This window comes from Ambystoma mexicanum, chromosome 3p, assembly GCF_040938575.1.
Source record: "Ambystoma mexicanum isolate Mex_15411 chromosome 3p, UKY_AmexF1_1, whole genome shotgun sequence".
NCBI lineage: Eukaryota > Metazoa > Chordata > Amphibia > Caudata > Ambystomatidae > Ambystoma > Ambystoma mexicanum.
Window position 1 is genome coordinate 637489404 of NC_090925.1, and position 25257 is coordinate 637514660.

Consider the following 25257-nt stretch of genomic DNA (forward strand, 5'->3'; position numbering starts at 1 on the left):
ACGTTAAAAAAAAATAATAATAATGTTTTTTTTAAAAAAACATTCTGAATGTACCAGTTCCATAGCTCAGCAGGTGGTTAATCATCTACTACAGAGATATGTTTGTCACTCACAAGTTGCTCGTTTGGAAGCTGTCACGCCCATGCAGACTTTCACCGGTTTGAGATTGATAAAATAAGTGCCATTACTTTCAGGAATTATACTGCCTGCTTTTTAAGTGCTAATAGACGACTACAGTTATGATACACTCTGTATAAATTGGTCAGGTGCAGTAAGCATAGCTGGGGTGGTGGTGGATGTAAAACTGTAGTTGAATTAAATAAGGTCTGTGCAGGCAGGCCAGTTACAGGGAAACCAGGAATAAAACAGAACTCCATGCTGTGAAACTATCTTTTTGTCATTACTTTGTTCCTCTCCCTTTCCTTTTTCGAATCCCAATGTACATGGGTTCCTTGATTGGGGGAGTGGTGGTGCCATTTTTCACAAACCTAGTTGATTATTAAGGAAACAGATGCAAAAGCAAAGGATTGGTGCTGCCATGTCTGGGACAATAAAGTGTAGTTCTGCCGCTCAGGCCATGGGTGCCTGTAGTCTGAATGCAAGATGCCTATAGGCGGAAGAGAGTGTGCGCGTATTGCATGGCCTCCCATCCGGCACAGACTGTGCACAACACTCACATGGCAAGTGATAGCTTTGTGATATATGTTTTGAACAGTCAGCACCAATTTATTAGCCAATTGAATTTTTTGAAGGCATAACCCACACGTTTCTGAAAGGTCAATTCTGAAGTTTATTTAACAGGCAACAACCCAGTAGCACGAGCCTTTGAAAATCCTATGTGTGAAGACCGACACATGTTTCGATGGAAGGTCTCATTTGAAGCCTGTTGCGTTTTATCCAGGTCTCCAGCAATTGGTGTAACTCAAGAAAGTGTAGAATATTCTGTAATAGATCAAAAGAAAAAAAAATAAAGTAAAAAAAGCATCATAAGTGAGGTGTGCATCATCTTATGTACAGACCAGCACATTCAAATATCGAATTAACGGTGTAAAGCCAGACTTTGCTTTTAACTATTAATGGGTTCCTTGTGAGCAGCACTTTCTTTACGTCATAACCTCAAAAAACAGTGTCCTGCTTTCAGAATTGTTATTTATGTTGAGTTTTGTACAAGTTTCTGAAATGAGAAAAACAACTTTGTCTCCTAACCATCCATCTCAGCATACTTTTAATAATCTGGAAAATTGTTCAAAGTATTCTGAAAACGATCTGTTGAGAATAGAACTTCCCCCATACTTTCTTTGAATTTGGCCAGATATCGATCATATACACTTAGTTTCCTTTATTAATTTGAGATACACAAGAATTAATTATATTACTCAAATTGACAGAAGCAGAGCAAAGTTGCCCTTATTGTTATATAGCTGATGATGGCTAAATACAAATGTGAATTTAAAAATACACAAATGTTCATAGACTGCTGTACTTTTTATTTGCACTCATCATGTAATAAATTTACAAAAGTCCATGGTGCCTCCTATAAAGACGGATGACAGTATTATGATTTATACAACGTCAGTTGTACATACAGTCTATGAACACTTGTGTAGTTATTAATGTGTATTGTTCTTCTTATTTTCAACATCAAACAGTTTCTGAAGTCTTTTCCTTAACTTGCACTTCTCCCAAGGAACATGTATGCTCTCAAATGAAAATGTTTTATCTGCAAAGAAGTAAATGCCTAATACCACTTTGAGCCATTCATGCCTTTTCACTATGCTTTCTGGGGCTTGTCACATTGTTGTCCTATATGCAAATACAGGCCTACAAGTCCCAGCATGCAAAGTTACAAACCAAGACTGGCTCAAGGTGTGACGTGTAACACGGGTACGCTTGGCAGGTATGGATTGCAAAAGTCGCAAGTGACATTCTCCTACTTGCGAACCCTGTCTGCAGCAAATTATTTGTGGTGGAAAAAAAGAAAATATTCTACACACACTTACTGGCCCCCCTTGTCTGTGGCAGTTTATGAAATACTTACTCCGCCTTATGGGCTTGCTTTCCGTAGGAGCCATATCGCTTGCCGCAGCCCAAGGCAATCGGTGGGCTGTTGAAGGAGGGAACACACTGGTGTGTTCAGAGCTTCTGAAGCAGACCAAGGCCAACGTCATCCAAGCACAGGTGACGGAAATCGAGCTGCACAGCACTGGTATGTAATTGTGGTCTTGACAACCTGCAGGCAAAGGCAAGTGTATCTTAGAACTAGGGAAATGTATGTGAGCAAAAAGAGGCAATGGACATGAGAGTGACGCATCACGCCCCAATGATGTTGCTTGTGTGATGGTTGGCAAAAGGACTGAAATGTATTGTTGGCATGGAAGAGAGGTAGAGGGGATTCCAGAGGATGGATTGGGGTTCTGAGCTAATGTATTTTTATTTATATTGATTATATTAACATCTCAAGCAGAGATCATGTACAATTCTTGCTACAAAGCTCGACTAAGAGCATCGAAAGAGCGGCAGGGGTAAAACAAAACAGAGGGAGACACAGCCATTACAATGTATGTTATTATTATCCATTGGTGTCCCAGGATTGATCACAAACTCATCTGTATTTATGAAATCAGCCATAAGGGTAGTGTCTTGGTAATACACACTACACATGGAACTCTAACTGTTTATAAGAAAATATACACATCCGATTTCTTTATTCTCTTTTACGAAATATGTCAGTTTTTATTTTCTTCTCTATGCAATTTGCCATAAAATCACATAACATTTAACAATACAAGTTTCAATTTTTTGTTGCAAATGGGATTAGTAAATGTGCTTCTTGTGAATCATACAGTACATTGAAATCTTTTCAAGCTTGTGGACACGTTCTTGAACAGGTAGTGTGATATTTTTCAATGCTCGACTTCAACAATTCAAAAGTGAGGTATGTTCATTTGTTTTTTTCCTTTGATTTTTCAAAACCACTCTCACTTTTTTAGTCTTTTTGTTGTAATGTCATATCTTCCAACTTCCCTTGAGATACGTTATTTCTCTATATCTCTCATGGATAGGATAAAAACAATGTTGACACCAGAGCGTTTCGGCCCTTTATAACAAGATTCGCTCATCCACTGTGGTCTCTTAGTAATTGGTATCTAGACCTTCATCAGGACAAGTGTTGATTGTGTGTGTGTCTTGATCAAATCTCTCAAACCCCTGGGCTACTTCAACAGGTCTATACAAAATATTGAAAAGTAGAAATCGGAAGGAGATTCACCCTGGTGAATTTAACCTCACCATATTAGTATTCACAAGCTTTACACTAATATTCTTTTCTCATACGGAGAGTACGCCGTTTTCTTTGTTACCGCAATATTTATTTATTTTTAGTTACAGTTTCTATAGAAACATAAATATTTTTGTGTCATTTCATATTACACCAAACTCTCATTGATGCATATTGTATTCAACATTACCTTCCTTTACATTCAGCATAATGCAGCAGCCATCTCAATGTCAGGGCATCAGTGTCGCTCTATTGTCTGCGTGATACAAATATAGATATATTATTGTGACCTATATTGCTTACTAGTTACATGTTTTGGAACACATTATATCTAGTTAATTCCTATTTAAAGAAAACGGGCCAGTATTGGCCATTATTTGTTACAACATGGCAGACCCAGTATGCTTATTATTCCATGCGTTACTTCTTTTGTGTGGCATCCATGAGGAACTGCGTTTATACCTCCAGTGGATCTCCACTTCGGTTTGCTTTTATTTCTAATATTTCATTTTGTGACAGCCACGACGTGTAATAACTATAATTCCTTCAGTATAACACACCAGTTTATTCAGCTGCTTGCTGCTGTAAGCAGCTTCGATCTAAACAAGTGCATATCACTAGCATCCATCCATTGGAGAGGGTGGCTTACATATTTTTGGACTGGTCATGCCGAGCACGATGCGTCTTTCGACTGCCACTGTCCGTGGCTTCCATTCAAAAGAGTGAAACTCGATGGTAACCATCGGACCTGTTGCTGATGTTGTTGCATTCTTTGTTTATGCCGAGCGCAATTCATGCTTCAGCGCTTACAGTAATCTAGTGTCAATGCCCCTGCTGAGTGTCTAATTCCGCACATATGAGCTTATCCTTACCTTACGGTGAACGGTCACTCAGCCCGGCTGTTGCGATCACGGTCGTCCATCGTGTGATTTCTGTTTGGGGTGGTTGCCAGGTAACCGAGCTAAATAGCCTCGCTTGCATGTCTCCATCTTAGTTTCTACACTGAGCGCCATCTTTGAAAGGGTTGAATTCAATCTATTCACCCTTGTTCCCCAGAACGTTTGTATATTCATTTCTAAAAATGTTGTAAAATGATCTACATTTTCAATGTTTTTGGAACACTGGATGTTTATGGCCCAATGCCTTTTATAAAACATTGAACGCCACACTTATGTGCTCAAACTATCAAATCAAGTTTATTTCTAGGTCTTGTTTTTGTGCCAAAACCCTCACATTGTGTTGTAATCCTTGTGTTTTTGTACACAAGGCACGGCTTGCTCGAAAGTGTCTTAAGGCTCTCTTTGGAGCCATGAAAAATGAATTGATTTTTCAATGCGACCCTGCCAGTGCATGAAAAAACAGAGTCAAACATTACTTTTAGATATGGCTGTCTCCTTTTGTGTTAGGGGCCATTTTCTGTGTTCTTCTCTGCTGGGACTTTCTCCATTAAAAAAACAAACCCCATTCATTGCTTGTGTTTGAACCGTTTTTTACACTGTTCGGTTTCTGGATCCATTTCTGTTCTAGTCTCCACAGTGCCAGATCTCTATCCCCGCCACATATGTTTGGTTTCACATAATAATGGTTTCAGTTTGTATAATAAACCAAAACATCAGTGTGGCTGTGGTTTTTGTGGCAGAAGTGTTCTACCATTGGTTTGTCAGGAATTGTGTTTTAATGCACGATCTGTGCTCACAGATGCGCTGTCTATCTTCTCTTTTAGTCTTACCAACATACAGCAGGCCACATGGGCAGCTGATCGCATATACAGCCGATATTGTCTTGTAGTTAGAAAATTAATTCAGGTTCCAAGAGATGTCATATAGTTTCATGTTTTTTATGTTTTTCGTTATCCCACATACAGAGCAGTTTCCACAACTAAAATTGCCAGACACTGTGGGCAACCCCCTTAAGCTGGTTAGGGTAGAAGTCTGTTGGTGGTTTGTAAGTTATGTGGGTGTACCAGCATTTGTTTCAGGTTTAAAAAGAAATGTGTTAATGCAAAATGTGGCTTATTGGGCTGGAAAATCAGCCAGTTGAATTGTTGATTTTGAGCACCACCTTTCTTAGTGCATCACTTATGGGACTGTATGTTGTAACGCAAGTAATCCTTTCCTCAGCCACTTTCCGTTTTTTTGGGAGACAGATTTCCTTGTCAGTATTCCTTGCTAATTTTGTGCATTTTTTATTATTTTACGGGGGTATCCTCTCTGTTTTAGCCTACATGCTAGGTCATCTGCATGTTCCTTAAACTGGTCTATGTTGGAACAATTTCTCCTGATCTGAAGAAATTGACCATACGAAAGGTTATTCTTCAGGTTTTTAGAGTGATCGCCTCTGAAATGAAGCAGGGTGTACTTATCCGTAGGTTTAAGGTATATTGTGGTGACAAGATTGCCATTAGTTTCTTTGCTGATGGTTACGTCCAGAAAGACTGAACTCATGTCCCATGTCATGGTGAACTTTATCTATGGATCACAGGTGTTTAACCATATACTAAAAAGTTCAAGATCTGCTGCGGTACCTTTCCATATCAACAAGACTTCGTCAATGTATCTATGCCAATTTTTGATTTTACTTTGATAAGGAATATGATTGCACTGTATGTGTTTCAATTCAAAATTGTCCATGTACAAATTAGCAATGTCTGGCACGAAAGTTGCGCTCATGCTGGTTCTGTGAATTTGTTGAAACAACTTGCCCTCAAAGAGAAAAAAGTTCCCTGTGAGTGCAATACGGATACATTCTAATATGAAATCCGTGGCACTCTACCTTCCTCGTTCAGTCTTTTTTCTAGTTATAATCTCATTACTTCAATGCTTGCGAGTTGGGGAATACTTGTATATAAAGCCTCCACTGCAAGACTTACCAAAATGTCTTATTTCTCTATGTTTATACTAGTCAGGATATTGACAATATTTGTGGTGTCATGTATATATGAGCTCATCTTTGCCACAAATGGCCTTAAAAAGAAATCTGCATATTTCGACAGTGGTTCCAAAACTGAGCCTATGGAGGACATTATAGGCCTTTCAGGTGGGTTGACATTGTTCTTATGCGTCTTAGGCAAAATATATAAAGCTGTCGTTGTCGGATGTGATTGATTTAGGAACCGTTTCTCTTCTTCACTTATCCACCCTTCTCTACATGCATGTGATGTGAGGCTGGAGATCTCTTGCTGAAGTCTGCCAGTGGAATCCATGTCTAATGATTTCTAATGCCCTCGGTTTCCCAAAAGTTTCATAGCCTCTTTGTAGTCTGTTTTCGCCCATAGGACAATCCCTCCCCCTTGTCAGCCGATTTTATCAAGGAATCATGATGGTTATCTAGGGTTTTGATTGTTTGCCTTTCCTGTGTTGTGAGGTTGTCTCTGGTATGATTTTTACTTTTCAACAAACTCTTAACATCACTTGTTCTCAAAAGTTTGTATTTCTGTTCATATTCCAGACGGGGTGGCATAAAGGAGGAGAGAGTTGGGGGTTTAATCCTGTGGTGTTATCCTCATCTCTCTCTGTGTATTCTACCCTCTTATCTCAGAAAATATATTTCAACTTCAGTACTCTGAAAAAACTTTGCAGTACCATTTTTGGAAATCATCTGCCGTTGCTGTCGGTACAAAACGTAGCCCTTTATTGAGGACCTTCACCTCTTCCTCTGTTAGTATGTATGTTGTTAAGTTGAAAATGGGTGCTACCTGTCCGGTTCCGGTCTCTTGCTCCACTGTCTGGTGCGGATTATACTGAACTTGAAGGAAAGGAAAGTTAATGTTGAATACAGACTTCTCTGAAAAGTATGTTAATTGAATATGCATCAATGAGAGTTTGGTGTAATATATGAAATGACAGAAAAAGATTTATGTTTCCAAAGAAACTGTAACTGAAAATAAATAAATATTGCAGCAACAAAGAAAAGGTTGTACTCTCCTTATGAGAAAATAAGGTTAGTGTAAAGCGTGTGAATACTAATATGGTGAGGTTAAATCCACCAAGGTGAATCTTCTTCTGATTTCTACTTTTCAGTATTTTGTATAGACCTGTTGAAGTAGCCCATGGGTTTGAGTGATTTGATCAAGACACACACACAATCAACTTTGTCCTGATGAAGGTCTAGATACTAATTATTAAGAGAGCACGATGGAGGAGCGGATCTTGTCATAAAGGGCCGAAATGCTCTGGTGTCGATATTGTTTTTATGCAATCCATGTTTTGTCATTTCAAAAAGTACAGAGATATATAGAAAAAATGTATCTCGAGGGAAGTTGGAAGATATGACATTACAAAAAAAGACACGTTAAGGGGTTAACGGCGCCGTAAACGGCGCCGACCCTTAACGCCTGATTACAAGGTCCGTTAGCGCCATGGTGATATTAACGCCTGCTTTTTGCAGGCGTTAAAATCCATGGCGCTAATTACGCCACCGTAATTTACAGTGGCGTAATTAGCGCCTTCCCCACTCCCATTATGACCTATGGGGCAAAAATGGGAATGGGGAAGGGTAAAATGGGAAATGGGGATTTACCGCCCCACTCACCTTGGAATGGGGCGGTAAATCCGCCATCCACCATGGTGTAAACATAGTTTACACCATGGTGGCAAGGGTCCGACCCAGGCGGTAACTTACCGCCTGGGTCGTAATGAGGCCCAAAGAGTGAGTGGTTTTGAAAAAAATCAAAGGAAAAAACAAATGAACATACCTCACTTTTGAATTGTTAAAGTCAAGTATTGAAATATATCACACTCCCTGTTCAAGCACGTGTCCATAAGCTTGACAAAATTTAAATGTACTGTGTGATGCACATGAAGCACATTTACCAACCCGATTTGCACAAAAAAGGGTTACTTGTATTGGTAAATGTTATGGGATTTTATGACAAATTGCGTATAGAGGAAAAGAGAAATGTATATATTCCAGAAAAAGAATACAAAATCGGATTTGTATATTTTCTTATAACCAGTTTGAGTCCCATGTTTAGTGATTGAGGTTCTAAGAGCTACAAGGTTCACGGTGTAGCCAATTTGAATTCAGAACAAAAAAAGAGAAGGGGGTAGTCTATGTTGGTTGTTGTGTTTTGGTATGATTGATCCGATCCCAGTTCAACTCACAACCCCTTTCAACAAAAAATAAAGGGATAGACCTGTTGTTTAACTTGGCAATGCACAGACACAAATGCACAGAGCACATGTTTGCCACTGTGTGGCTATTGAATGACTTTGAAGTCAAGATGAAGGTCAATCTGATGCAGGTTTTCCATTGAGATAGATTGTCCCAATGCTTCTTAAAAGAGGCACTGTATCCCCAACAGATCATAGCCTCTGATCAGCACTTGGAGCTGGTGCAAAGACCGCAACATATTGATTGCGCTGGATAGACTGGATGCTCTGAGTTCGGTCTGTGGTAATAGATCACAGTGGTTGCATGGTATAGACCAGAATAACCTTCTCAGTATAAGCAGAAAAGGATTGCCTTTGATAGGGGATGCTGCTATGGAACAACTCAAAATCAAGAGAGCAAGCCTGAGGAATACTCTGATCCATAGTAGAAAGCCTCTCAGATTCAAACTTCCTTAGGTTTGGCTTTTCTGTTTCCTGGTACCAACTTTTAATATTTGCTGTCTTTTGCTTTTACCAGGGGAACATTACATATTTGGCAAATCAGGAGGCCTATAGTGCTCTGCTACCACCAGGCAAAGCAAAGATTAGGATCTGAATGGGATCCATGATCATCAGAATCCAATTCTGTGACTGGCGCAAGGGGCTGTGTCCAGCTCTTGGTTTCCATAGATGTCCCAAAAGACTAGAGCTTCAGGGTGGATTACAAGTACATTTGGTGTTCAATAACTGGTCGGGGGTAGGTGTTGAAAATGTTTGCCTGTTGGTTCACGTATAGAGTGCAGAGAGATGCAGGTCATTCAGGTGTTCATAGATTTGACTCTTGTATTGCTTAATGGTGCGGCATTATAACCGGGAAGCCTAGAATCCCTCCACAATTTATCAGCATATTTTGTGATAACTTTAATTAGAGCCAATCGCGGGCTCAGGACCACAAGTACAATTTGGGAAGACTTACCATCTTCAACACTGCCAGTGTTATGAACTGGCCAGTTTAAACTTTCTAGTACTAAGCAAAAGCCTTTTGTTTCGAATATAACATCTGAAGAAAGAGCTACACTAATAACAGCTTGGTGGCCAGCAGGTCTTGGTGGTTGTCAAAAACATTGTTAATAAATGGGAGCATATATACTTGCTCCTTTCTCACAAATTATTTCAATAATCAAAACCTGGATTCTCACCCATGGCTCTGCCACCATAGCAGCCCTTCACACCGACTTTGCCTCTTTCTCTAACTCCCCTTGTGGTGGTGTTGGTCTCCTGATTAGCATGGATACCCTATGGGCAGTCCTTCCTCTCTCTGATTCCACTGTGTCCTCCTTTCCACCCATGGGTGGCTCCTAACCTCTTCTGACCTTGACCTCTTACTCAAAACACTCCAAGCTGATGTCCTAGCCATCATAATGTGCAACCTCAAGTGTTCCATTATGATTAAGGCCCAACAACTGCTACTTGGCTACACTCTCCCGGATAACTTACTAGTCAGCATACATAGTCTTTCAACCACCACCGAAGGCATCTCTCTCAATCTCCTATTCCTATCTTCCACCCTAGTCTCGCCTCCTACCGTAATTGACCCATCTTCTTCTGACAACTCTTTCCTTTCACCGTCTCTATTCCTCCCCGAATCTCTGCTCACCCTCCCGCTTCCATCACCAAGCATAAATTCATGCCTGATTCCATGATACCTCAACCAAGTCAACCTCTCTCCAGTCCATCCTCAACCTGTTCATTCTATTGAAGGCACCTTTATCGAATTCAGCTCTGCACTGTCTAACCCCTTTAATGAACACTACTCTTCCCACTCCTTCCGCTCCTCCTGTATCCGGATCATGGATCTCCCCAGCCATCCTGCTGCTCAAAAGGACTATGCATTGCTTCTTATGCTGTTGGCACAAAGACCGACATCACTGCCCGCCCTGTATTGTCACTGCTGCAGTGACTCCGTACTGACCTGACCACAGTTCTTGACATAACTAAATCCTCCTGTTGCACTACCTTGTTTCCTCTCCCCACTTGCACCCTTTCAAACTATCATTGACTATAATTGACCCCCAGGCCAAGCTTCCCCATGCAGGGTCGGACTGGGGCATAAAACTGTCTTGGGCACAAATGAAAAAGTGGCTCACAGTTGCAAATGGCAGTTCATTCATTTTGTGGCAGACTGTTTGAGTAGTACCCATGGGGGAGGTTTTTGATAAAATGTGATGCAAATATTTATTCAGTAACACTGGCCAAACTTACTAGCCACATGGTGAAGTAAATGATCAAACTGGCACACATGGGCCAAAAAAGTCCCCCCCTTTAACCAAAAAAACTGCCCCACAGTAGCATTTTGTGTTTTTCGTTCAGGCATTGCCCTATTACCCTATAGGCTAGTCCAAGTTTGTCCCCACCTCACCTCCAAGAACTACATAATTTTCTCCTTTTGTTTCCTGCGATGACTTTGGTATTTTTGTCACTTTAGTGCAGAAGAGACAGATACCTTGCCCAACCTCCTATCACTCCCATGCCCCTGTCTCCTCCCATCTTCCCCACACTTTCCTGTATAGCTCGCTTGTCTCCCACTACCCCCCACTGAGCATCTACTCAACCTTCTCTCTGCCAACCCATCATGCACTTCAATTCACACCTTTCCTCCACAAATGAAGGAACTTGCTCCTGCTACCTCTCTGCTTTATTTAACCTATCTCTTTCAACTGAAGTCTTCCCAGCCTGTTACTTAACATCCAAAGTCACGCCTCTTCTAAAGAAAACAGCTTTCTGACCCAACAACGCTTCATTCTACAGACATGTCTCTCTGTTTCCCTGTCACGCTAAAATGCTCAAGATTGTTGTTGTCAACTGCACAGCCAACTATCTCCAGGTACACTCGCTCGCTGACCCACTCCATTTTGGATACCAGTCCACATGCTCCGGCAAGTCTTTGCTCATCTACATCACCACTTCTCTTAACACTGTCCACCACTCATCCTCTCCTGAATTCCCATTCTTTGTGACCTTTGACACTGTGGATCACCCTCTCCCACACCTTCCCCCCTGCTCCCTCCCCTAGCCTCTTTGCCTTCTTTTTTTCAGTGACACTGTACTCCACTAGGTTTCCTAATATCTCTGATAGATTTTGCTCCCTTCATGCCTGTTAAGCCACACATCTTTTAAAGGTTCCTTAGCTACTTGCAATTCTTAGACTATGCCAGACACTTCTTAGACCGTGCCCCAAATATTGTTTCACAACTTGTTTGGGCAGAACTACAATTTTTTATCACCCTTAAGGCACTGACTAATCAGCGCACAACTACAGATCTTTGACTTGGTTTAAGACAAGCCAGGATCCAGACTTCTTATTTTCAAAAGTAGATCTTTCTGAGGGGCGCTGTGGATGTATGTGCCAAAGTCACCTATGTGCATGCATTCCTGATCTGGTTTTGGGTGTCTGTCTGAGCTGGTAACATCACATTACATATTGGGTATATTTGTTAAACATACTCTTAGCCATAGGGGGTATCTTGGCTCTGGAATCGGATGTTACATTTTTGCTGTTACTCAACTTAACGATACTCCTTTTACTGACCTCAGATGGTTGAAGGGCTGAATGAACCTGTCTGAATTCAAACCTATGACTACAAGATCAAACACAGCTCCTAGCAGTGGATGCGTTAGCCCTCTGAGCCAGAGGTACTGACTGGATTTGTGACTTGTCTGGTGGGTGACCCTCTAGGTGTAGTGTCCCTCTTGGCCCATGGAGGGTAATACTGTCCTGCTGCTAGAGACTGGATAGATGACTATGCCCTTTGGTTTGGGCAACTCACTCAAAGCAACATCTGTATGTTTAGTGCTAGCTCTCCTGATGAAACCTTCCCTTCATCCTCTGCTAGTGAGGAGACGACCAGTAGGTGGCATGTGTTATAAATACTTCTCACAGCAACAAAGTGCAGATGTAACCCTGTGCTTGCACATGATGTGTTTTTAGCCTCTGCTCAGTGTTGGGTTCTGTGCTTCGGATTCTTGGTGGACACTAGCCTCCGAAACTGAAGCTTGCAACATCAAACACTTTGGGGACCTTGGTTAACAGACCACCCTACAGGGGGAATGATGAAGGCTACAACCCAAAGCAAAGGACCATTGTTTTTTGTTTTTCATTGTATGTCGAAAGTCTTTGTTCCGGAGAACCGTGGATGATACATATTTTGGGCCTAATTCACAGAAGCGTTTTATAATGGCAGAATCCCATTGGAAAATGCTCTGTGAATCAGGCACTTAGTTTGGACTATTAGGTAGCACTTAAGCGGCACCTATAAGCCAAAACTATTACATCGGCGTACAGTTAGGAAGGAGATGCCACCTGAGGAGGGACACACAGCTTGTGGTTGTTGTTTGGTTATATACCCACTGTGACGAATTGAGGGAATTTGTCTCTTTTCCCCAAGAGGGAGGCCCCCCCCCACCCCTCCCGGGGGAGGCTAGGGAGGTAAGCCCGCTTCGCAACACCATCCCTAGGGGTTGAGGCAAGTGGATCCTCCCTCGGAGACACTTCCCCCTTTGGGGACAAGGTCTCCCGTTCCTGTGAGGAACTTCCTGATGGCCCCCAATTGATGGCTTATATGGATTTATACAATACAACAACCTGTTATCAAACTCAGTAAGATAACGTGACGTTATATTTTGAACAACAAGGAATGAAAGATATTCCTTTTGAATTCAAGTCTGCAAAGGACTGCAACGAGGATGCTAAAAAGTTATGCAAGACCAACAAGGGCGAGAAAGAAGGCTGAGGGAAGGCTGAGAGAAGAAGCAGGGAAAAGACTGAGAGCAGAGAGAAGGCTGAGAGCAGAGAGAATACCGAGAGCAGATAAAAGGCGGAGATCACAGAGATGGCTAAGGGCTGAGAGAGGAGACCGAAAGTCAAGAGAGCACAAAGACCCCAGAGATGCCATAAAATCTCCCTGTGCGTAACAGAGCTGATGAAGGTGGAGCTCTGAGAGAACGCAGGGCCAACGTTCCTGTGTGGAACCAGCAATGCCTACCAACCGGTGTGCTAGAGTGGAAAAAAGCCAAGCAAGGAGGAGGAGAAAGAGTGGTGGTGGCGTGATTACGGAATCAGAGTGGTGGGCAGTCTGCCTGTACAACAACGCTGAGACCAATGAGGGGAGTAAGCAGCTCCCAGTCTGAGTCACGATCCCTGTGACGTCTCAAAGACAAGAACGGCACATCTAGGAAAGAGCAGCCATAGAGAGCAAGCCACAGAGCATCGACTAGAAGGAAAGACAATCCAAGGGCCTGCAGGTTCCGCTGACGTTGCCCCGGAACTCAGGATAAACAAGGAATGGGAATACTGGCAAGACAAGCAAGACTATTATAAGTTAAGCGAATCTCGTCCCAGTACTAATGGGAAAACTATTGGAAATAATCCAACGAAACAGAGCTGTTTGAGTGAGATAGAAACATGAAAACCATAGCATGGGAAATAAATAAGTGGAGGCTTATCACTTTGGGGAAAAAGGCAAGGCCCACCCATATCTCGAAGATAAGAAAGAGAGTACAAGAAAGAGAGACTTTTTGGGAGACCAAACCTGTGAAGCCAGGAAGCCCAAAGTCGTATATGAAACGACACCCTAGGAATAGGGGAATTGTAATTGGAACTTGAACTACTAAAAAAGAGAGGAGAAGAGTGTAACAGAGAATCAGGAACCCTACAAGAGGCAGAAAAGAAATCTAAATAGACTTAAGCTGACAAGGAAGAATAAGGACCAAGGTAGTATGAGTCTCCTAAGAGAATTATTTGCATATGGTCTACGGAAAGGAGTAAGAGAAGTGAGAAGAAACTTCTGACAAAACACACGTACCAGGAGAAGGGAGTCATCCTCCTGACCTTAGTTATAATAGTGATAGGGTCAGATAGCATAGATTGGGACAGAGGACGGATTTCTTTTTGGATGTTCTTCCTGACTGACGAGCACCTTCATGCTGAATGACAAGCACCTTAGAAAGAAAGGCATGGACACCCCATAGTCATAGGGAGAGATTGGGCTTCATCATGAGTCCGGCGGTTGCCGTGCCGGTAAATTCAGGCATGGTTGTCACCGGAGTTATGAATTTACCGGCACCCGACAATGGGGATTTACCGGGGCATTCCAGCCCCGACGGACCCGGTAAATCCTCATTGCCGGGTGCCGGTAGTTATTACTCCCCGTTTCCATTGAGTCCCATCCGTCGAGGTCTGCTTGTGTGTGCCGGGCTGCCCGCCAGGTCAGACCTGGTGGGCGGAAAGGCAGCCGCGAGCAGAACTCGTAGTTTTCCGGTCCTGTAACAACAGTGCCGGTAGCTTACCCGCACCGTTGTTACCGGACTGGCATACTTGTAGTGAGGCCCATAGGCCTTATTTCACTTTAAATAAACTTCACACTAAGAGCATGCCTTTACTGTGCCTGTGTCCTTTTTCTGATCCTCCACACCACCTATTGGCTGCCCAGGGTCATGCTAATCCGAATGGCCATTCTTCTTTTTTTATTTTTTTTTATTGTGTTTAATTGTATTACCAATTTAAATTCTGTCCAGATTTTCTTGCGTTTTTCACTGTTTCCCATTGTGGATATCGTGCAGTTTTCTGTTTGCTTGGACTACCAATGAAATTTTCTTTTATAGATTAATTTCCTCCAGCTTCAGTTTTTCCAAAAGATTCGCTGTAGCCACTGTCAAAGATGTGGAATTGCCACACATTAGCATATTCCACCAAGTTTCTTCATTTGTGGTTAGGTGCCGAGCTCTGTGTGGATTGAGATAGATTTGCAGGTTTTCCGTTCCTGAGCAATGAAGGAGGAGATGGCGTAGTGTTTCGGTTTCCATCTTCTTACAATAGCGACAGTTTTTGGTAGTTGACTGTTTTCTACGAAAGAGAATCTCATTGGTTTTCAATAAGTTTAACCTTGCTCTTAAAAAGGTTGTTCTCTGTCGTTTATCTGGAAACTTTTTTAGATAGTTTCTGACTTCGTCTATTTTATGCGTGTTCGTTGTATGGTGTGTGGAGACTGTGAGATCTTCTGCCTTGTCTAGAGTCTCAATCCAATCTTGTATTTTAAGTTTTTTCTTTATTCTTCCCGGGATCCGTTCTATGTCCCATTCTGAACATCCGATTTTGTCCGCTTGTTCCAGTAGTCTACTGTACCAGCTTGTTATCGTTGTTTTTTTTTCACTCTTCAACTCTTGAAGTATGATGTCCAGGATTTTTGGTCGTGGGTTCCTTATGATTTTGCCCAGGAATAATAGGCTGTTTCTCGTGACCACAGATTCCAATGTTTGTAAACTCAGTTCGCGTTGAATGATTGCAATGGGAGTGGAGTTTGGAAGTCGTAGTACTCTGCGCCAAAATATACCTTCAAGTTTAGCCCACAGTGTCTTCGGCATATGTGGCATGGCTTCGGCTCCGTAGGTCAGAGTTGGACAGACCTTTGCTCTATAAAAGTTTATGAGTGGAAGAATTGAGAATTTCCCGAATTTCCTATCCAAAGACACTGCCTGTGCTGCTAATGTTTTGTTTTGGAAAACAGATGTACTTGCATCGTTTTATCAATTTTACTGGACGAGAGTTTCACCCCTAGGTAAGTACAGCTTTTGACTATTTCTAGTTTCTTCAAATTTGCGAACCATTGCGATCTTGTGTTCGGTCTCCTTGGTTTTTCTAAGACCAAACTTTTTGTTTTTGATGTATTAAGCTCCAGGTCATTTTTCTTCAGATAGGCTGTGAGAGTGTCTATTTGTCTCTGGAGAGTAATTGCTGTTGAATCTATTAGTAGAATGTCATCTGAAAACAGCAATCCTGTCACTTTTGAGTGTCGTTTTCGGAATCTGCTATGTCGGCCATATAGGCCTTATACAGCGCCGGCGCCAGAGGACAGCCTTGTTTCACACCTCTGGCCATTTTTATGCTTTCAGACATCACGCCTGCTTCGTTGAGCCGGATTTTGATGGACGTTTCGCTATGTAGGGCTTTCACTGGATCAAGAATGGATGGTGGACATTTTTGTTTCTCCAGTTTTCTCCACAGTTTTTCCCTATTTACGCGGTCAAAAGCTTGGACCAGATCAATTGAGGCAATGAATATTGATGGTTGCCCCTCAAACACTTTTGATTTTAGGATTCTAATCAGCATAATGTTGACTGACGTTCCCAAATTCTTTTCGAACCCTGATTGGAAGGGGTCCGTTGTTTTTGCCTCTTTCTGCCATATCTGGAGTTCGTCCAACAGCAGTGATCCGAAAAGTTTGCCGAGAACATCTAATAGTGCGATCGGCCTATAATTTCGCGGGTCGTCCCTCGGGCCCTTCTTATAAATTGGGACGATGTTTGCTGTCTTCCACATATCAGGGATGGATCTCGAAATCCTTGATCTTCTGAAGATTTCTGATATTATTTGAGCCCAAATTTCTGCATCCTGTTTCAAGGGGGCGTTGGAGATGCCATCTGGACCTGGGGGACGGGATTTGTTCAGATTCTTGATCTTTATCAGAATATTCTCCTCTGAGCATACTATCCATTTGGAGTGGTCTTGAGTGGTTGATGTTGTTTCCCCTGGGGTAGGATCTTTGTATAAGTCAGTGTAGTGCTGACTCCATTTTTCTTCTGGGACACTGTTTATGGTTCTTATGTCCGTGGGTGCGATTTAGTGCTTTATGATTGTCCAGAACTCTCGTGAGTTTTTTTTTCACACTGCTCTTAGCATGTTCTCTGCATCCACTTGATATAGTTTCCATCGTATCGATTGTATCCACGATTTGTACAGTCTTTTGTTTTTGGTTGCCGAATGTATATTTATTTGTGTTGGATTTGTTCGTGCAAGCCGAGTAGCCTTTCTTAGGTTTGATTTCTTTATCCTCAGTTCTTCGTTATGAGTATGTAAGTGAGTTTTGTCATAAGTTCTATTGCGTCAAGGATGTAGGTAAGGAATCAAAAGAGGACGGTAATCCAGTTTTTCTTTCAAAGTGTTTTGGTTTTTTTGTCTGTTGTAAGCTGCCGTGATACAGACTATGCCTTCTGTCGTAATTTTCAATCGGTTTCCTTGTTGGTTTATTTCCAGATTTTTCGGCATTATTACTGGCGTCTTTTTTTTTGCTGGCCACTTTGCAGTTAGTAAATTGTGATCACTGGCCGTGGTCTTCACTACCTTGAAACTTTTGGTTAGGAGATATAGCTCTTTTGAGGCAAAGATGTAATCAATTGTGCTTCTTCTGCCAGCACTTTCCCATGTTGGAATTCTGGATTTGGCTGATTGGATGGAATTTAAGTTGTACAGATCCCGGGATTCCATCAGTTTTGCCCATGCTGTACCTCTCGCTATTGATTGTGCACTACCCATGTTATGAGGAGTTGTTTCCATCTCGAGTGCAGGACAGGTGGCATTTAAGTCACCGCATATCAAGATGTGATCCATGTCATACATTTCTGTTGCGTCTGTTAGAATTTTTCCACGTTATTTAGGAATCCCTTGGTCTTTGTTATCAGTGGATTCCAGTAGATGTTTAATAATAGTCCTGCCTGGAGTTTTTTTGCCTAGAGTCCTCTTTCTTCCATTCTAGCAAAGTTGCCTGAATTGCCAGAGATGATATCAGGTTGTGGACTATACTGAGAGATCCGCCAGTTCTTACGGCTGTCAGCAGGCCTGAAGTAGGACGTCCTCTATCTCCTTTTTGGGCCGGTGCGAGTACTACTGCAAAGCCGTCCAGGCTCGGCGGAACTAGTAACCAGGTCTCTTGCAAACTTATTAGGTTGAATAGGCCAATATTCACCTCTCCTGGTTGCGTCAGGTGAATGTGGCCTCTTGTGTTCCAAGAGCCAAGGATGATGTTTTGCTCTGGTTCTTGGGCTGCGTGTTGCTCCTTTAACGTCTCTCCTTCTAGGTTGTCAGAGGGACGATTTGGTTGCTATTTCCTAACATATCTTGTCAAGGCCGAAGGAATCCATGCCCATTTGTTAGGGTTCTTTTCTGCCTCTTTCGTCTGATTCTGCGTCAAGGTGTTTACACGAATGGTACGTTTTTCTTTTTCTCTGGTGATCTCGGAAAGAAAAGGACCTTTAGGCTTTCTCAGAGATGTTCTTTGTGATTTCTTGTCGTTGTGTATCCAGCTATCTTGGGAGAAGAGCTTTTCTCTGGTCTTTACTCTTTCCTTGTCACTTTTCATCTTTGAATCACTTTGATACAATAATTCTCGTGATTTCCGACGTTCATCTTCTTCTTTTCGGTCATCTATCTCCGATATTGAATTGAATTTCCTCTTTGTTCTAGTTAGTCTTTCAGTTACTGGTGTTATCTGTGTGGTTTTCCTTATTTCTTTTCCGTTTGTTTCATAATTACGTTTTTCTCTTGTTTTGTGTGACTCATCTCTTCTGTACCCTTTCCTCTGCTGTAGTTTCTCTTAAGGTATATCCTCTTTTGGCTAGGTCTCCTGCCACTGATAACAGGAGTTTTTTCACTGTTTGAGATGTAATATGCAGGAAGATACTATCTGTCCGAGCTTTGTGTGCGAACTCTACTATGTTTAAGTCCCTACTTCTAATTTGGTCTTCTTTATGAACTTTTTGTAGAAGTCACATGGTTGCTCTTCTGTTTAGTAAGATCTTTTCTCCCTTTTTGTCACTTTTTTCTAATTTCAAGGTGCGTGATGAGTTACTCTTGTGAATAAAAATTGCTGATGTCCGAGTGGGGTTTGGCTGTATGGAATAGTCCGAGTGTCTTCTGTTTGATCTGGTTCTTCTTTCTGAGTGTCTGTCACTTGGACTAGTTTTTTCTCTTCTTTGGTTATTATTTCACTTATCTGCTATGTCTGACTTTTTTCTATATGGAGATGTTTCTGGTTTGTTTTGTCGTGCTCTTTGGTTATGTTGATGATATTGTTTGTGACGGGTTCCACTATTCGGTGTGTTATCAAGCCTTTCGCCCTCATGTTTTTCCTTTGAACTCTGTGCGGGGCGGTCTTTGGGGCTTTCATGTTTGGTTTTATTTATCTTTATGTTAGCCAATCGAAACAACGTTTTCCTTTCTGGAGTTATCCGACTTCTTCTGTAGTTTAAATCGTCTATTTTATTTTTCTCTTTTTCTGGCGCCTTTGTTTGTTTCTGCTTGTATTTGTCCCCGTGCTCTGTTCTTGAGGAGTTATCCTCCGCAAAGGACACCTTTCTTTTCTTTCCACTCGGTCGAGGTATTTCCGACTCTGAGTTTTCAATCGAATATGTACTTAGGTCCGATAAGTCAAGGGAGCTCTCCTCCACAAGTTTATGTGTTGCTTTCGTCTTTGTCTCTTGTAATTCACTTTCTACGATTTTAATTTTTTGGTCTATCCCAGATATCCACTTAGACATGAACAAGTTTGCATTTTTTTCCATACGTTGTTTATCCTGTGCAGTCGATCCCTTTGTGCTCAATTGTTCTTTCTGAGTTGAGCTATTTCTTGCAATCTTTTTTCTCTGAAGTTGGTGATTATTCTCGGGTTGGACCCTCGTCGACTGGTTTTCTTTTTGATCCTCTTTTAAGCCTTTTTTAGTTTCACCTAGGTTCGTATCTATTTTATCTTTAATTGATGACGTTCTCCAGTTAATTTTTGCTGTGGTTGCTATTTGTTCATCTTCGTGTCTGGTTTCCTTGCACTTAATCTGTTCGGTTTGAGAACTATTGGATACTGATTTTTTTTTAAACTGGAACACCTCCATTTTATCCGTCATAGTACCTTTTTCCTTTGTGGATGCCTTCCATGCCTCTAAAGCTGTTATATACCCTTCCAAGTGGGTTTGTTTCATATTGCAAGCTGCTAATAGTGAAGTATGGTCTTTTAATGTTTTGTTTATTGTTTCATATAATTTCCCGAAAGGTGCCAGTGCGATGGTCACAGCTGACATGACGGGTAGTATGTCCACGTTTTTAACAGGGGAGTTTTTTTCTTTTTTCTTTGGGGATTCACTTTCTATTTTTGCTTTGTGTGGCGTGGAGAACAATAGTCGTAAAGCATCCGTCGAGACATCTGGCTTTTTATGTTGCGGTGACTGTTTCCAACCCAGGTTGTTCTCTCTGTGTTTTAGCATTTTTTTATAGTTCAATATTGCCTCTGCCATTTTTATTTCTTCTTGGTTCCATTGGTAGCTTGCTTTAGGTTGTGCCAAAATGTCTCTTTTTTTTCCCTCCTTCTCGGCTTTACTTTCGTTGAGTGAAGTCTCGCTATTATTTTTCCCTAATATATATGGTTTTTGATTTGCGTTGTCTATTGCCTTTGTTGTTTCTTTGTTTTTTGTTTTTTCCCCCCATCTGGTCAGAGTTTAGTTTACTTTCTTGTTGTTTTCCTTTGTTCTCTCCTGATATTACTGTTTTCAATATTGAATTATTCTTACCATACTCCTAGCACTGAGATCTGTTTTCTGTGATTTCGTTGTCTTTACCAGTTTTGGTTATTTCTGACTTTTGGCGTGAGGAAGGTTGGCTTGGGTGCCAGCGTGTTTGCGGTTGTAGGCCTCCCCCCTCAAAAGTCTTTTCTGGCTTTGGTGAAATTTTTAGGTTTCTTTGAGGGGATGGTGGGATTCCTGCCAGAGTTTCTAAGTCGGAAAGTTCAAAACGATTCACTGTGGGAGTCTTCCCTAGTTTTTCAAAAAATCTTCCAATCGGGTTGTTAGATGGGAGTGTCGATTTACCTGTTTTTTTCGTTTGTAGTTTTGGTGGTGCTCTGTTATTGGGGGTCGATGAATCAGTTGGGTTGTTTTTTTTAATTCCTTGTCTTTTTGGTTGTTGATCCAGTATAGATTCAGTTACTTTATATCCAGGCATTGTTTGTCCTCCTTCTTCATTTTTTTGGTCCTCAAATAGGTGTTTTAATTCTGTTTGGTGAGGCTCCTCTTCTTGGTTTTCTGATTGTGAGTAGGTGTGTATTTTAGCCCAATTGTGTTCTCTCAGAATGTTTAATTCCTCTATTTCTCCCATTTCCTGGTCATCCGAGTATGATAGGGTAATGTTCTGACAACTAGTGTCTTTAAACTCTGTTTGGCTTCATTCCGGGCTGGGTAAGTCAGATCGCACTGTCACTGGATGAGAATCACTTTTGCATTTTTGTGTGTCGTTAAGAGCAAGCCTCTTGTTTATTTTTGTCAAATTTTTGTCCGGGAGCTTTATTGAGCCCTTTATAGAACTTTGTATGTAGTCTTTTTCATTGGTTTTCTCCGTGTCCTTTTTCGCTTTCGTTGTGCCATCGTGGGACGGCTCCTTAGCCTGCACGGCGTCAGGCCCGCGGGCTCCGTTCCCCAAGAGCTCCGCGCTCAGCCCAGAAACCACTCGTGCAGGGTCCGCCCCTCTTCCTCTCGCCTCCTCCATCTCCCTACAGAGATCGCTCGTTCGGTCGCAGCCGGCCCTTCCAACCGAGCCTGGCCCCTCAGGAGCAGGAGGCAGCAGAGCCGGCCTCGATCTCTCCAGGAGATCCCCTCCCCCCTCGTCGCCGGCCCCACTCCGCGGAAACCGAGGCGGGGCATACCCATCTAGGGATACACACCCTCCCAGGCTCTGCGGTCGCACACAGCCGACGGACTCAGGCTCCGGGTCCATTTCCTCTCTACAAGGTGAGTCGTGCTGGTGGGGGGATATAAGGGGGGGTATTGGAGGAGAGAGTGTGCCCTTTCCCGGGTTCGGGGTCTCTGTTGCTTTATTTGTTGGTTTCTTTCGTGCTTCACTCAACAGTGGTACTTTTATAGTTTGTACGCCGCTCCTTAGCACGCGGCCCATGTCTTCATAGTCGTTTGGCTGAGGCTTACTGGCCCCCGTAGCGTCCTCCATTATGCCGAAATCACCGGCACTTTAGGTGTTTTTTTTTGTTTTTTTTGTTTTTTTTAGACAGTGAATCAGTTGTGACGAGTTAAGGTCGGTAGGATAGTGCACAGTGCGCCAGCAGCCAGACTGCCAGACTGCACCTCCTCGCAGCTCTCCGCGGCCGCTCCGCGGCCAAAATGGGTTTTTAAACCCTGTGTAGCAATGGACACTGTAGACAGACTTCTGCAATGAGACAAGAAAAAAGTTCAGAGTTGACTGCCAGACTGCACCTCCTCGCAGCTCTCCGCGGCCAAAATGGGTTTTTAAACCCTGTGTAGCAATGGACACTGTAGACAGACTTCTCGAATCAGTAGATCCTGCTCCCATTCTCACCAACTACTTGCCTTTTCCGCCTAGAATACATCCCCCTGCGATCTCTTTGAGCTTCCTCTATGAAGTAGTAAAATCGAGCTTTAGCCTGCCAGTGTTTTTTTAGCAGTCTGCTTGTTTATTTAAGCAGTCTTTTGAGAGTAAATGGCTTAATGGCAGCTGCAAATGGCTACTAGTGTAATAAGAAAGTCTTAAATCGAGTGGCTAGATGTAAACTTGGTTACATCTGTTCCTGGCACTGATGTCCTGTTAAAAACAAGCAATGGCAAAGCCAACAGTTTTGGCTTCATATATTAGATATCCATTTGCCAGGTACTGAAATCATATGCCCAGGTACCCCTACCATTTTTCAGTTGTTGCGACCTTGTGGCCAGGTGGTACATTTATATCAGTGCCTAGCTCATATCTACACAAAAGCAAAAACTGTTGGCTTGGCCAATGCTTGTTATTTATCTTCAGCTGCTATGGTTACAGGTTCAGCTGTAAAGGAATCACTCAGGCAATCAGATAAAGCCCCCTTCAACTGGGACCAGTCTTTCTCCTGTCCGGAGTATACATGCCTGTGCTACTTACACTTAAAATCAGGGATGGCGTCGGAGCATTTCAACCTTTTCAAATGAAAGGTGCCTCGAGCCTCCGGGGGCACCCCCAGCAACTGCTCCCATATTGCCAGTCTGTAGTCTAATAACACTGCAATATATTCATTTATATAATACGTTCTGAGGCTTACAGTGTGCGCTTCGCAGCGCTCGCCTGACAGTCTGCGTTTGCTGGAGCCGATCTGGCCGTCTCTTCCATTGGGGAAAACAGAAGTGTTATCACCTCGTTGCCTTTCAACAGTGGTTTCTCCATGTCAGCCACTTGGTTTCAAAGAAGGGTACATCGCTATTCAGTGGGCATTGTGTTTCAGCTCTCTGCTGGCTTGCCATTTCATGATAATTGGCGGCTATTAACTTTATCTGTATTTCCATTATAATATATACCCCACCACCTCCAACCGGTGCCTCAGACTGCTTTCCGCTCTAAGCAAGGGGGTGGAGGGGCAACCATCATGTTGAAATGGGCCCCCCATCATGTTGAAATGGGCCCCCACGCGCCCTCAGCTTGGCCTGCTTGAAACTGATAGAGGAAGCTCTCGCATCCCAAAGGGACGGAATGCGTGGCAGTCACGGGAGTCCTACAGGTCTGATTCTGAATTCGCGATCCGTGCTCAAGACCTGTGCTTGTGAAGCTTGTAGCAGCTACCATGGCACATGCTTGCAGGCCCTGCGAGTACCAACGTTTTAGGTCCGTGGATTTATGCTAAATTCAATTGTCATAACCCGTGACATGACCTGTCAGGGGGCACATGAAGCTTGATGGAACAAGCTTGTAGTCTAGGGTGACCAGACGTCCCGGTATTTGGTGCTCTGTGCCCCTTTCTCAAGAAGATGTTCCCATTGGAAACCGCAGCGCTCCTGTTTACTTTTAGTAGGTCTTCATAGCTGGCATGCAGGAATGCACAATGTAGTACAGTAGAAATGCTGCATTTTACAATCGTGTTAGTTTGTGATAAATTAATTATTTGTGTTTATCTGAACAGTAACGCTAAGCCCCCTTCTCCTCCAAACGCTACTGAAGTGTAGCTCCCTGACAGCCACCTTCAAGAGTTAGTCCTACTTTTATGTTACTTTGTTACTTGACCTGTACCGTTTTTTTTAACTTTTTAAATCTAGTCACCCCATTGTAGTCACTCTAAAATCCCGATATGCTTAAACAGAGAACGCACACAAAGACCTCCACTACTCTGCCGAAAAAAAAAAATCTGACCTGGACGAACATTCTATTCCGCAAAACAGGAAGAGATGGTGGATCCTATAGTGGGTCATGTGCCGACTGGTGGGGGAGAGACTACACGTGTACAAAATACCTTGCTTCCTTTGATATTTCGTTTTAAAACCACACCGTGACGCTGTTCGCACATTTAAAAAACCGAGAAGCAATTGTGAAGACTAAAATCAGTTTTTTGGGTCTCTGCATTTCCATGTTATGTTGCTATGCTTTTATGCAACGTTATATTACCAGGCACGTCCGTGGATTGGGGTATTCTGACCCTCCTGGGATTAGACACTTTAGTCGTCTGGACGAATCGTGTCTGTTATGAGTGGCTGCCCCTTTAAGGCAAACCACACCTGGGGGAGACCACATAGGCAAAGTGACCTGGTGAGGAGGAGCGGGGTGCCAGAGAGGCACTTCCGAGTTGTATTAGAAATAAAGAGGTTGTGCCTTTAACCGCTGGTGTCCGTGTGTAATTTGGAGCTGTCCATCCCCCTGTTGTATGCTGTCCTGCCTCCCATGGTAGCTTGTGGGAGGCAGTGTTCGGCAATCTTCGGAGTCACGCCCACTTGATGGCTACAGCCATACATGCAGCCCGAAATGAAAAGCTAATGTCATAGCCCGCCCTCCTACATTTCTGTTCCTGGGATTGGCCAGTGATCTGCGTAGCTCCACCCCTGTCCTTGAGTGCCCGTGTCCATCATTTAAGCAGTTCTCATATTTCCTTCTTTTGTAGCGGCCGCAGTGTTGCCATGTCCGCTTATTATATTATAAGTGACTTTGGGCTTGTTTTTGCCCAAAGTCGCTTATAATATTAGCAGGTTGCTTGTCGCGGTTTTTGTCCGCGTTTTTCCTTAATTGTGTGCTTATTGTTCCGCTTGTTTGCCAGTCTGTCTGAT

At 42.7% G+C, this 25257-nt stretch overlaps 1 protein-coding gene and 1 long non-coding RNA gene across 3 annotated transcripts in view; one reads left to right on the forward strand and one right to left on the reverse strand.

The window, feature by feature from the left end:
• Positions 1 to 24405, reverse strand: LOC138580677 (uncharacterized). Its single transcript, XR_011304320.1, has 3 exons — positions 24353 to 24405; positions 2039 to 2230; positions 1 to 942 (listed from the first exon to the last, which is right to left on the reverse strand). It is a non-coding gene; the product is annotated as an uncharacterized lncRNA (long non-coding RNA).
• PCYOX1L (prenylcysteine oxidase 1 like) overlaps positions 1 to 25257 on the forward strand; it is a 241703-nt gene that overhangs the window by 90753 nt on the left and 125693 nt on the right. For both annotated transcript variants that reach the window (XM_069651394.1, XM_069651393.1), the window contains exon 5: positions 2066 to 2206. In XM_069651394.1, the coding sequence (XP_069507495.1) occupies positions 2066 to 2206 (141 nt within the window). The remainder of the gene's footprint in view (positions 1 to 2065; positions 2207 to 25257) is intronic.